The 14,316-nt window shown below is 36.2% G+C and overlaps 1 protein-coding gene across 6 annotated transcripts in view; it reads right to left on the reverse strand.

Moving 5' to 3' along the window:
- Positions 1–14,316, reverse strand: part of BDP1 (BDP1 general transcription factor IIIB subunit) — a 95,153-nt gene that overhangs the window by 18,856 nt on the left and 61,981 nt on the right. For 3 of the 6 annotated variants that reach the window (XM_086699352.1, XM_086699335.1, XM_086699328.1), the window contains exons 29-35: positions 13,904–14,129; positions 12,784–12,941; positions 7,962–8,115; positions 7,530–7,710; positions 4,663–4,726; positions 3,929–4,115; positions 2,740–2,944 (exon numbers count right to left, since the gene is read on the reverse strand). In XM_086699352.1, coding sequence (XP_086555478.1) covers positions 2,740–2,944; positions 3,929–4,115; positions 4,663–4,726; positions 7,530–7,710; positions 7,962–8,115; positions 12,784–12,941; positions 13,904–14,129 — 1,175 coding nt within the window. Of the gene's footprint in view, positions 1–2,739; positions 2,945–3,928; positions 4,116–4,662; positions 4,727–7,529; positions 7,711–7,961; positions 8,116–12,783; positions 12,942–13,903; positions 14,130–14,316 lie in introns of those variants that run through there. The other 3 variants (XM_086699345.1, XM_086699361.1, XM_086699366.1) reach the window with 3 other exon arrangements.

Consider the following 14,316-nt stretch of genomic DNA (forward strand, 5'->3'; position numbering starts at 1 on the left):
GTAGAATTTAAAAAACAAAACAGATGAACATATGGGAAGGTAAAAACAGAGAGAGGGAAGCAAACCATAAGAGACTCTTTATGAAGAAGAAAAAACAGAGGGTTGACGGAGGGAGGTTGGGGGGGGGATTGGCTAAATGGGAGATGGGTATTAAGGAGGGCACTTTTTGAGATGAGCACTGAGTGTTTTATTTAAGTGATGAACCACTAAATTCTACTCCCAAAACCAGTATTACACTATACGTTAACTAAAATTTAAGTAAAATTTTGAAAAAAACCCAAACTTTAGAATATATACACACTTGAAAAGAAATATATACAAACTTGAATATAGAATATATAGAATATAGAATATATACAAACTTGAAAAGAAAAAATAAGAAAGTAGGGGCACCTGAGTGACTCAGTCTGTTAAACCCCCGACTTTGGCTCAGGTCATAATCTCACTGCTCTTAAGTTCAAGCCCGGTGTCAGGCTCTGGGGCTCTGTGCTGACAGCTCAGAGCCCGGGGCCTGCTTGAGATTCTGTGTCTCCCTCTCTTTCTGTGTCTGTCTCTCTCTCTCTCTTCCTCTCTCTGCCCCTCCCCTGCTCGTGTGCTATCTCTCTCAAAAATAAATAAACTTAAAAAAAAAAAGGAAAGAAAAGAAAAAAATAAAGCGATGTGGGAGGAGAGGGAAACCTTCCATTTAAGACAGTAAAGCATTTAAAAACTAGAGTTTTTATATAAACAGAGTTTTATATATAAAAGAGTGGGATACTGGCCCAAAAATAAATAGGTGAATCTAAAAGTAGAAGAAAAGAAAGTTTAGGAATATACACAAATACATATGGGATTTAATATGTGATAAGAATGGAATTTTAAATCAGTGGAGAAAAGATAAATTATTCAAAAAACGGTGCTGAGACAACTAGGCAGGCACCTGGGGAAAATGAAGTTGGTTTCACTCTCCTAACACCAAAATAAATTCTAAACAAATCAGTAATATTAACTCTAAGAATTTCTACTAAGTCTCAAAGTGGACTTTCAATATCTATCTAACACAGTCCCTAGAAGCCATACATAAAAATACTGATAAATATGATTACAGAAAAATTAAAATTGTTTGCATGTCTATCTGAATGCAGTATGTGTATTCCAGAATTTACAATTATGACATTTTATAAGCAATTTTTCATTGTTAAAAAGCTGAAAACAAAGGTCAAAAAACAAAAATCATGAAAAAAAAAGAAAAATCACAAATAAGTCCGAGACATTATACTGTTCTTATACAGTCACATCAACGTACATCTATCATTTTTAAATGGCATAATATAAACTGGTGGCCTGGCTTTGCACATAGCAATGTACTATGATCCTTTCCCCAAGTCATTAAATATACTTTTGAACAAAACAATGTCTGTAAGAAATGATGATAAATTGATGAAACTGGGTGACTGGTACATGGGGAGGCATTATACTACCCTGTCTACCTTTTTAAATGCTTGAAAATTTTCATATTAAAAAGCCAGGGGCACCTGGTTGGTTCAATCAGTAGAGCATGTGAATCTTGATCTCAGGGTTGTTAAGTCTGAGCCCCATGTTGGGTGTAAGGATGACTAGAAAATAAAATCTTAAAAAAAAAAGAAAAATTCAACCAAAAAATGTCTGCAAGGGAAGAAAACTCAAAAAGTAGAGTCAAAAGACACACTGGGAAAAAATATTTGCAACTCATTCATGGACATACATTACACAGAGTTCCTCCAAATCTGTAGGAAAAAGATCAACAATGCAATTAAAAAATGGCTAAAGAATATAGAATCATTTCACAGAGAAAAGAATACAAATGGCTCTAAGCATATGAAACATGTTCAACCTTACTTGTAATAAGAGAAATGAAAAACATTCTAGGATACCATCTTCCACCTATCAGATATAAAAGAATACATTGCCTCTGTTGTCTGCTATCTAAGGATGATTGGTCTTCAACTGTCCCATTGAGAATATACATTCTAAATTAACTTTTCCAAAGTGTAGCTACATAGTGAGATAAATTATCATGAGTATCAGAAACAAAAACAAGAGGGTGCCAAGAAACCTTTAACATAGTGGCTGGTGATCAAATGTGCATAGTGTCTTCAGGCTTCCCTGAGGTAGTGATGATGGAGGCTAAAGAAGTGTGTATGTCTGGCAAGGCAATGTTTCATATAGAGGAGATAATAAAACAAATGCCCTGGGATATGAAGAAGTATGATGCATTCAAGAACCTGAAAGACGGCCAATATAGTCAGAGAGTAAGGGAGAGACAAACACAAGGTGAGGCCAGAGACAGAAATGGACCAGACAAATAGAGGGCCTTCGAGGTCCTGGGTCTTCTTCTTAAGAGCAATGGATAGCTTTAAGCATTATGATCCTGGTAGTGATGATATTACTGTAATAATTTTACACAATAGGAAACTCATTCACAGAGATGACCTATTTTGACTCAGGTCCCACAGCTGTTAAATGGTAGAGGCAGGATCCAGATCTACAGGAGGCTTTTGGCCTTATTTTTAGCCAATGACACACAACTGGGAATGGGTTTCCTGATGAATGTCCATCAATTTTCACCTAGAACTGGTTAAAAGTGATTATCTAAAACCAGTTTTAGCTGGGTTATTTATGGTGAAAACTATTAGAACTATCTTTATTTAAAGAGTTTAAAGGAAACAAATGGATCCGTTGTAATATGGCCATCTTATGTGCTTGATAATTCTATCTTACCTCAGAGGTATAATTTTGACAATCATCTCTTGAAGTGAGTGAACTTTTTTTGGCAGGAGGAACATGGTCACTTTCATCAAGCGTACAATGAAATCTCTTCCTAGTTATAAGATCCAAATTAGCAGGAAGCTTTTCAGAATCCTCTCTTCCAGAATCAGATATACACATGGCATCCTGACCAACTGAAGTTACTGGAAAACTCATACTGCATAGGAAATGCATACATGTTAAATCAGCAAATTAGAAGTTACTTAATGAGGTTAAAGGCTCAGGTATCCTGATGACAGCTGCCAAAAAACTTTCAAGTAACTAATATTTACATGGCCAAGCTCACAAAAATGTTAGTTTTGATGTCTATTCGTATTTAAAAACTCACAACTCTATAAAACTCACAAATTCTCTAATGCTGAATTAAATCTAAGGTACAAAAATAGTGTTTTCTTTGTCTGTAAAGTTAAAATTTCAATCTAAAATCCTTCTTCCTTTTTTTAAGTAGGAGCCAGCGTGGAGCCAAATGCAGGGCTTCAACTCACATCCCTGAGATCAAGACCTGAGGTGAGATCAAAAGTCGGATGCTTAACTGACTGAGCCACCCAGGCACCCCTAAAATCCCTCTTCCAAATATGAAAGGCTTCAACATCTAATGCTACTTGACCATGAAGTGCCTTAACCAATGACCGTTAAAATACAAAAATTCTATAGAAAAGAATTAACAGTATTAAAAACATACAAAAATGTCATCTCTCTGTACTATTTTTGCAACTTCTATGAATGTATTTATTTCAGAATTTAAAATATATATGCTTACAAAGTAACCACACCTTTAACAGACGGCATTTTATAACCCAAACTGCTACATTTTTTTTAGCTTTCAAAATACTTAAGATACGAAACAAGTTTCATACAAAAGTATTACACACTTAAATGGCAGCTTTATCAGATATAAAATCAATGATATCTTCTCTAACTTATCACATAATTACTAAATAAGGACAAATACAAATAATGTTGGTGAATGGCTTATTCAGTCAATACTATCTGAGTAATAAAGCACCTTTCCTCCTAGCAAAAATAGTTTAGCTTCTGGGTGCTATATGGAAGTGCTGAATCACCATACACCTGAAACTATACTGTATGTTAAATAACGGGAATTTAAACAAAAAAGAAAACAGTTGAGGTCATTCATTACCTCATGTCACTCCTTCCTTCTGTATTCACGGACTTGATCAATATGGGCGCTGGCAGTAAAGGGTTTGGCATTAACTGGGCAGTGGTATCAGTATATTCTTCTATGGCATTGGTTGGGATTTCCACCAGAGTTAAAATGAATGCTTGTTCATCTTCACCACCTTGATGTACGTTAGCAACTAGATTCACTATCAAAGTTTAAAAGTTAGTAATGAACAGCTGAACCATGAAACAACGGAAAATCATTAATTTATTACATTTCTAAAGTCTCAAGACAACTTATACACAAGAATAAAAAGTAAATTACACCCACAAAAATAAAAAGGAATTTCAGAAAGGATAAAGATGGTTCACTATAGAGGAGATGTATAATTCTGAATAAAAAAACTTACACCTAAAATACTTCAAGTGTTTGGGACACATGGATGGCTCAGTTAAGCATCTGACTTCAGCTCTGGACATGATCTCACAGTTCGTGAGTTCAAGCCCCACATCAGACTAGCTACTGTCAGCACAGAGCCCACTTCGGATCCTCTGTGTTCCTCTCTCTCTGCCCCTCCCCCAATCATGCTCTCTCTCTCTCAAAAATAAATAAACCATTAAAAAAATACTTCATATTTTAAGGCCATTGCAGACTTAAAAACTCTTTTAGTTTTTTTCATAATCAAATGGGATATGGAAGTAAAAGCCATACTATTTAGTTTGATGATGATTTATCAAAGCAGATTATCATACCTGTTAAATCTTGAGAATTGATTACATTCTCCTGTTGAACTTCTGGCATACTACTTGGTGTACACTAAAAAAAATTTAATTAAAATTCAAGAATGAGATCAACCAAATTTTAGTTTTAAAAAGCTTTCCAGACAATTGGATACAGGAAGAGTGACTGCTTCAAAATTCAACTATTTAACCATATATAATTTTCCAAATGTTTTGAAACCAGTAGTACCAGTAACTTTTGATTCCTTTAAATAAACATACATATACACAAAGAAATTCCCAGTAAATTGTTAAATATGAGAATTTCATCAAATTATTTTTGAAGCAACAGGAAAGAGAGATTCAAATCCTTCAACCTTCTCTCTTTCCCCACTATAATAGCAGCCATTGTGCTATTAGATAACATCTGAATGGAAGCAAAATGTTTCCTTGCCTCCAACACAGCTCCTTCCAATCTGTTTTCCACAAAACTGCCAACAACTTAATCTCTAAAATACAATTCTTACTATAATTCTCTACTGCTTAAAATCTTAAAACTTAAACGTTTTGTAACCAACAATGTCAATAATTGATTCAGGTAAGCATCAACTGATACTAAAACTACTAGGTAGAAGTCTGTTGGGTGTCATATGAAAAATTACTAACACTATGTGGAAAAGATGCTGTTATATGGAGAAATCTAGCAGGCACCATTCTAGCCAAGTAATTAGTCAACATCATCAATAATGGGACAAACTGACATTACATGTCTAATAAAGGTATACAAAAGGAAGAACACGTTACCTAGGTAATAATCATGCCAAAAAATATTTAACCTGAATCTAATAATAGGGAACAACAACAAAAACCCTGATTGTAAATTAGCCTGGAATGTCAAATTCACAAAAGAGGAAAAAGGGCAGGAGGGCTACTCTAGATTAAAAGAGAATAAGGAGGGGTGCCTGGGTGGCTCAGTCAGTTAAGCATCTGACTCTTGATTTCAGCTCAAGTCATGATCTCACGGTTATGAGATCCAGTCCCACATCAGGCTCTGCGCTGACAGCATGGAGCCTGCTTGGGATTCTTTTTCTTCCTCTCCCCTGTCCCTCCTGCACATGTGCGCACAGGTGCACATGCTCTCTCTCTCAAAAAAAAAAAAAAAAAGGATAAGGAGAGGGGTGCCTGGGAGGCTTAGTCAGTTAAGCGCCCTCCAACTCTCGATTTCAGCTCAGATCATGATCTCATAGTTCATGGGATCGAACCCCATGTTTGGCTCTGTCTGCACTGACATCAAGGAGCCTACTTGGAATTCTGTCTTCGTCTCTCTCTGCCCCTCCCCTGCTCTATCAAAATAAATAAATAAACACTGAAAGACAGTGAGAGAATAAGGAGAATCACAACTAAATGCAATGTGAGAGCGTTGACTGGAACTATGTATTACATATTGTTATTAAATCAATATTAGATAGTATGGTAATACTGAGTATGACAAGAGTATCATTTCTCTATAAGAAACGTCCTCGTTCATATCAGATATAAGCTGCAGTATTTATGGGTGAAGTCTCACATCTGCAACTTTCAAATGGTTCAGTTTTTTAAAAGTATGTATCTATAGAGATGGAGAACAAGACAGAAAAAAAGCAAATGAAGCAAAATGTTTATAACTAATGAATCTAAGTAAAGATTCTATGTAAGAATTCTATGTAAGATCTTTGAAACTTTTCAACAAGCTTGAAATTATTTCAAAATATGAAGTAAAAACAAACACGTTGGGGGGGTAGGGAAAATCCCTTAACTTTGGATATAATCCAAACTCCTTAACAAGCCATAAAAATTTCTTTTTATGATCTGTTCCCAGGCTGCCAACCTCACTCTAACTACTTCTTCATTTATATTCCACTCATAACTAATTATACTCCCTGAATATGACATGCTGTTTCACACCTGTTCTTTACACATGTTCCTCTCCCTTTAACTGGCTAATTCATACCCGTTCTTCTAGATCCAGGATTTTTTTTTTCTTGTAAGTTTATTTATTTATTTTGAGACCAGGGGCCAGGGGGAGGGAGTGGGAGATAATCCCAAGCAGGCTCGGCACTATCAGCATGGAGCAGAATGTGGGGCTTGAACTCACAAACCACAAGATCATGACCTGAGCTGAAATCAAGAGTCAGACACTTACTAACTAAGCCACCCACGTGGATTCTTTCAGTCCCAGCTACACATTAGAATAACTTAAGAACCTTTAACAGCAACAAAAAAACAAAATCCTGCAAATGCCTACACCTTATTTCCAGATACTGATTTTACTGGATTGGATTGAGGACCACTCCTTTAAGAGTCTTGTGCAACTTGCTTTCATAGCACCCATCAGAGCCTAAGCATTCACTCATATGAGTCCCCTAACTTTGTCTGTCCAATACCTCACACAGCAATGAACATATAATAATATCTCAAGGAAACACCTGCAACGTATTTCTCAGACTCAGAGGCCAGCAAGCAAGAGGTAAATAGTCTGTATACAAAACACTTCCTTTTTCCAAATTTTTATGGCAAAGCTATGTATTGGCTATTTTATCTATGCTCCAAAGACTAAAAATACACTTAATAAAAAAATATATCACAATACATTCTTGCGAAGACAAAACTATAGGGAAAGAAAACAGATCAGTGATCACCAAGTAGTGAGGGTGGTAAAAGGGGGTGACTAAAAAAGGGCCCTGGGAAATGTGGGGAATGATGGAACCGTTCATGTGTTCACACAACTATATATGTTTGCCAAAACTTGCAGAAGTGCACATAAAAGGGTGAAGGTTATTCTATGTAAATTACACCTTAATTTTTTTTTAAGTGGGGAATACACACCCAGCCCCCCCATGATATATTTTACATTCTTTTACCTCTGACACATTAAGTGTAAGCACAGTGTCTCCATTAGAGTCCTCTCTCTCGGGCTCTTTGATACAAATCTCACTGAGACCCATATCTGAACCAAGCGTATGGGGCTTTGTTTCAGAGCAAACAATTGGATCAACTGAAGATAACTGAACCTTTTGAGATTCCTCTTCTTGATCATCATTTCTGAAAGAGAAATTAGTATATATTAGAGCTTCAGAGTATGTATTACAGTTTTGAATGTGAAACCAAGTGGACAACCACAGAGTAATGTTTAGAGCTAAATGAGTCAAAGATTATTTAATGGTGTCCAAATTTTTAAAATACATTTAATGCAACAGAACCCCCCCTTTTGCCAATCAAATTCCTAAAGCTATAGCTAATTACTGTAGCTGAAAGAGAATATAAACAAAATTCCGGAATCTCCTCCCTCTTACCTTTCAGTTAGGTTTGCTTCTTGAGAAATAGTCATCTCTTCAATACCATGTTCACATGCCAAGATGTTCTGCTCCTTATTCAGTGCTGTTGTAAGTGATTCAAATTTTTTATCTTGTAATTCCTCCATTGCTTCAGAACCATTTTTCTCAGTTTCTTAAACAAAAAACAAACTTAAGATACAGTCCAAAACAGTACAGCTAAAACCTCCACATTAGAAATATGTTCTCTCCTCAAAGACAGATCAGTATATAGCAACTCTTCCAAATTTCTCTTAATCCAAAAATTAAGCTTATTCACATGGCAGAAGAGTGATCCTGGCCAGTGAGATTTTTGAAACAGAGGATTAATGAATGCTACACTACACATTTTTCACTCGTGGTTGTCACAGCAATTTTAGGTCCACCCTATGATGACAGCAATATAATCACAAACCCACATACAAAAGAAGTTTAGAGGTGGGTACATGTGAGGTCTAGCTCCACCTTGGGGGAAATGTTGGGGAGGGAGCTGCTCCACAAAGAAGAATAAAATGACTTCTATATAAAAGAGTTACGTTCAAATCCCTATCAAAATACCAACAGCATTTTTCACAAAACTAGACCAAATAATACTAAAATTTCTGTGGAATCACACGACTGAATAGTCAAAGCAATCTTGAGAAAGAAAGACAAAGGTGGAGGTATCATATTCCCACATCTCAAGATATACTACAAAGCTGTAATTATCAAAACGGTATGGTCTGGCCCACACACAAAAAAGTAGATGAATGGAAGACACCAGAGAGTCTAGAAATAAATCCACATTTATATGGTCCATTTATGACAAAGGCAGCAAGAATATACAATGGGGAAAAGACAGCCTCTTCAATAAATGTTACTGAGAAAACTGGACAGCTGCATACAAAAGAATGAAACTGGACCACTTTCTACTATACACAAAAATAAACTCAGGATGTAGAGAAAAAGGAATCTTTGTGTACTAGTGGTGGGAATGTAAACTGATACAGGCATGATGGAAAACAGTATGGATATTGCTCTAAAAATGAAATTTAGAATTACCATATCATTCAATAAATTCCATTAGTAGGTATTCAAAGAAAATGAAAACACTAATTCAAAGGATATGTGCAGCAACTCTATGTTTACTGCAGCACTGTTTACAAAAGCCAAGATACCGAAGTAACCTAAGTGTCCATCAATACATGAACAGATAAGATGTGGCATGCACACACAACAGAATGTTACACAGCCATTAAAGGACGACACGGGGGGCGCCTGGGTGGCTCAGTCGGTTAAGTGGCCGACTTCGGCTCAGGTCATGATCTCACAGTCCGTGAGTTCGAGCCCCACATCAGTCTCTGTGCTGACAGCTCAGAGCCTGGAGCCTGCTTCACATTCTGTGTCTCCCTCTCTCTCTGACCCGCCCCCCGTTCATGCTCTGTCTCTCTCTGTCTCAAAAATAAATAAACATTAAAAAAAATTTAAAAAAAAAAAAGGACGACACCAGGCCATCTGCGACAACGTGGACAGATCTAGAGGGTATTATGCTAAGTGAAATAAGTCAGACTGAGAGAGACAAACAACAAATGATTTCACTCATCTATGGAATCTTTAAAAAGCCAATGAATAAACAAAGAGCATAATCAGACCTATAAATACCAAGTAAAAATTGATGCCAGAGGGAAGTAGGTGGATGGGCAAAGTGGATGAAGGGGAGTGGGAGATACAGGCTTCCAATTATGGAATGAATAAATCATGGGAATAAAAGGCACAGCATAAGGAATATAATCAATGGTACTGTAATTGTACTGTATGGTGAGAGATGGTAGGTATGCTTCTGGAGAGCAGAACATGATGTACAAACTTGTTGAATCACTACGTACTATGACTGGAACTAATGTCTGTGTGTCAACCACAGTCAAAAAATTTTTAGGGGCAGCTGGGTGGCTCAGTGAGTTAAGCATCCGAATTAGACTCAGGTCATGATCTCACGGTTCATGAGTTCAAGCCCCATGTCAGGCTTTGTGCTGACAGGACAGAACCTGCTTGAGATTCTGTCTCCTTCTCTCTCTGCCCCTCCCCTGCTCACGTTCTCTCTCAAAAATAAACAAACATTTAAATAAAATTTTTTTAGGGGCCCCTGGGTGGCTCAGTCAGTTAACTGTCTGACTTCGGCTCAGGTCCTAATCTCACAGTTCATGGGTTTGAGCCCCGCTTCAGGCTCTGTACTGACAGCTCAGAGCCCGGATCCTGCTTCGGATTCTGTGTCTGTTTCTCTCCCTCTCTCTGTCTCTCTCTCTGCTCCTCCCCCACTTGCACTCTCTCAAAAATAAACATTAAAAAAAAATTTAATAAAACATTAAACATTTTTAAATAAAAATAAAATAAATAAGTAAGTAAGGTAACCTCACCCTGCATACTGAAACAGCTTCTGGGTATTCCTGAACGCAGAGTAAGTAATGAATTAACTAACTGAACCATAGGCACTGCTGGTTGAAAGGAAATACCAAAAACCAGGAACCCCCAAACAGGGAAAAGATGTTGCTAACCATCCAGATCTTCTACCTATAGGATTTTATACAATCTAGACAGCTTACTGCATGCATTTTTTCCTGCTCTCACTAGCACCTAAAGGGGTTGGGCCTTTGGTAGGGAGGGGAGGTGGAAAAAGAAGTGGCAGTAGGATTCAACATGTACATCACAAAGTAGTAAGGTCATTAAAAAAATAAAAGAGCCCTATGTGACCCTATAGACAGATTTTTTTCAATACACTAATCTTTAAAAAGAATGCTACCATATAAAGAACTCTTAATATTAAAAAGAGAAAAATCCCATGGGGCACCTGGGTGGCTTAGTTGGTTAAGCATCTGATTTCGGCTCAGGTCATGATCTCAGTTTGTGAGTTCGAGACCCATATCCGGCTCTCCACTCTCAGAACACAGCCTACTTCAGATCCTCTCTCTATGTGCCCCTCCCCTGCTCACATTCTCTCTCTCAAAAAATAAACATAAAAAAAAAAAAAGATTTTAAAAAGACAAATATCCCAATTTAAAAATGAGCACAGATCTGAATAGACATGTCTCTAAAAAAAAGATACATAAATAAGCACATGAAAAGATACTCAATATCAATGGTCATCAAGTAAACACAAATCAAAACTACAATGAGATACTACTTCACGATAACTAGAATATCTAATAACAAGGGTCTGAGAGAATAGAAACTGAAACCCTCACAGAATATTGGTGAAAATACAAAATGTTGGGGTGTGTGGCTGGCTCAGTCAGTAGAGCATGTAAGTCTTGATCTTGGGGGTTACAAATTCAAGCCCCATGTTGGGGGTAGAGATTACTTAAAAATAAAACAAAAAATCTAAAATAAGCAAAAAAATTAAAAAATGCTGCTACCACTTTTGAAACAGTTTGACTGTTTCTCAAAAGGTTAAACATAGAACTACTATATTATCCAGCAATTCTACTTGTAGATGTAAATCCAAGTGAAATGAAAACTATGTCCACACAAAAATTTATACATGAATGTTCTTAGCAGCGTCACTTACAAGAGCCAAAAAACAGAAAACAACCCAAAAGCCCAACAACAGATAAATGAATAAACAAAATGTAATATAGCTATACAATGGAATACTTGACAAGAAAAAGAAATGAAGTATTTGACGTATACTACAACATAGATGAACTGTGAAAACATGCTAAGTAAAAGACATCCACACAAAAGACCACTTATGTGATTCCACTCATACAAAACATCAAAACTAAGCAAATCTACAGAGACAGAAAAAGATTAGTGATTGCCTAGAACTTGGGGAAATGGGAGTGCCTGCTAACAGTGATGGTTACATAACTTGGTGAATATATGAAAACCACTGAATTGTACCCTTCAAAGGGTTTAACTGTATTACATAGAATTATCTCAGTAAAATTGTTTTTTTCCTAAGGGCTGAACACTATATATGATATAGTATGCTTAGATTTTTATTCTTTCTGAAAGGAATATACATGTGTTTATGTACATATATGTGTATACATATGTGGATGCACGTATGTACACACACACAGCCTCACATTTAGATGCTTGTGTGTATAATACACTCCTGGAAGTCTACAAACTTAATGGCAGTTTACCACTGCAAGTGAGATTAGGGGACTGGGAACCAAGGAAGAAGTTTTTTAAATTTTGTACCTTATAGACACGGTCTTATTTTTTTGCCACATCATGTATATCTGCCTTTAAAAATGTTTATTTGATTATTCCATGTGCACACATACAAAAAATGTCTGATCAAATACATACAGTTGACCCTTGAATAACATGGGGGGATCGGGGTATAAACCTCCCATGCAGTCAAAAATCTGCATATTAACTACTGACTTCCAAAAAACCTAACTACTAATAGTCTACTGTTGACCAGATGCTTTATCAGTAACATAAATGGTCAATTAACATATTTTGTATATGTATTATATACCAAATTCTTACAATAAAACTAGAATAAAATATTAAGAAAATCCTAAGGAAGAGAAAATATATTTATAGTACTATACTGTTTATCAAAAAAATCCATGTATAGTAGACCTATGCAATTCAAACCTGTGTTAGTAAGGGTCATCTATAGAGCAAAGGGTAATAATTACTGAAGCCAGTTGATGGGTTTATTGGTATTTATTTTATAAGTCATTCTACTTTTTGAAACTTTTTAATAGTAAATTAAAATAATTTTAACAACCAAATATTCTACTTGAAATGTTAATGCAAATTCTCCTATAAAAGTAATTTTGTAGCTGTTTAAGGGAAACACATTTACCTCTTTGACTTTCTACTACTTCTCCTTGGCTTGCAAACAAATTGGGAACTTCCTGATGAACGCCAAACCTGCTGGTCCTTAAAGTCTTAAGATTTGGCTTAGGCTTGGCAAATCTACTTCTCATTCTCAAATTACTGGTCACATCAGAGGTTGTATTCCTAGAAAAAAAAAGATGGGAAGAGAGAGAAATTCATCAACTGTGTCAGAATTAGCTCTCTCACCTTCTTCACTACTCTTATATAGTTACGTGTCACCTTCTCAGGTGCCACAATCTCTGTTAAGTGTTCATTTTTTAATGTTAAAGTTACTTTACTGAAAGTGTGGAGAAGGAAAGAGAATCTGGACCATGTCTGTAAAACAGAGACTATAGTTACATAAAACTATCTCATTAAAGCTTCAAAGATGCACATATTGCATTAACTTTAATATGCAAACCATTAAGGGTCGCTGGCTGGCTCAGTCAGTAGAGCATGCAGCTCTTGATCTCAGGTCCATGAGTTCAAGCCCCACATTGGGTGTGGAGCCTACTTAAAATACATAAATAAATAGAAATATTCAAACCATTAAAGTCAAACCAGCCAATCCTCACTTTAAAGGCTGAAAAATTAGCAGTGAAATTTACACTTACACAAGTATTACTCAAAAGCTATTATAAATTAATCGATAGTTGACTTAAATATATTTATTATAATAAATTTCTTCATAATTTTTTTAAATGCTTATTTATTTTTGAGAGAGAGTGCAAGCAGGGGAGAGGCAGAGAGGGGAGACAGAGGATCCAAAGTGGGCTCTGTGCTGACAGCAGAGAGCCTGATGCAGGGCTTGAACTCACAAACCATGAGATCATGACCTGAGCTAACGTCAGATGCTTAATCAACTGAGCCAACCCGGCACTCTTATTTTCTAGTAAAACTCAAGAGTTTAATAAAGCAAAGTAGGGGCATCTGGGCTGGGTGGCTCAGTCAGTTAAGTATCCAACTCTTGATCTCAGCTCAGGTCTTGATCTCAGGGACATGAGTTCAAGCCTTGCACTGGGCTCCACACCGGGCATGAAGCCTACTTAAAAAAAAAAAAAAAAAAGAAAAGAAAAAAAAAGGAAAAAAAATAAAGCAAATTAAACCTGGTTGATATAGCATTTTCCTTTACTTCCTCCACTAAACCAATTTCTTCTTTAGTACTTTGCTCTTCCAATACAATCTTGTTTTCTTCTAATGGTGAAGGAGATGTACTACTGACAGGTGAAGAAAGCTCCTGACATTCACGAACAATTTTGTGATTTACATTATCTGGGCTAAAAGGAACACAGCTTTTATCCTTTGAATGAACATCAAGAAGTACACATACTCCTATTACAGAAAAGAACAGAAAATTAAAATTGACCCAACACAAGTAGATATCCAAAGAAAGTAAATCCTTCAACATTAAACAACTATAGGCTTAATAATTCTCACACACTAAAATTTTTGTGCTATTATAAGTAAAAATGAATCTTTTTGCCTTCAGTAACTACATAGCCTCAAATAAGTTTCAAGA

Source organism: Puma concolor, chromosome A1 (assembly GCF_028749965.1).
Source record: "Puma concolor isolate L17-30 chromosome A1, mPumCon1.1.hap2, whole genome shotgun sequence".
Classification (NCBI taxonomy): Eukaryota; Metazoa; Chordata; class Mammalia; order Carnivora; family Felidae; genus Puma; species Puma concolor.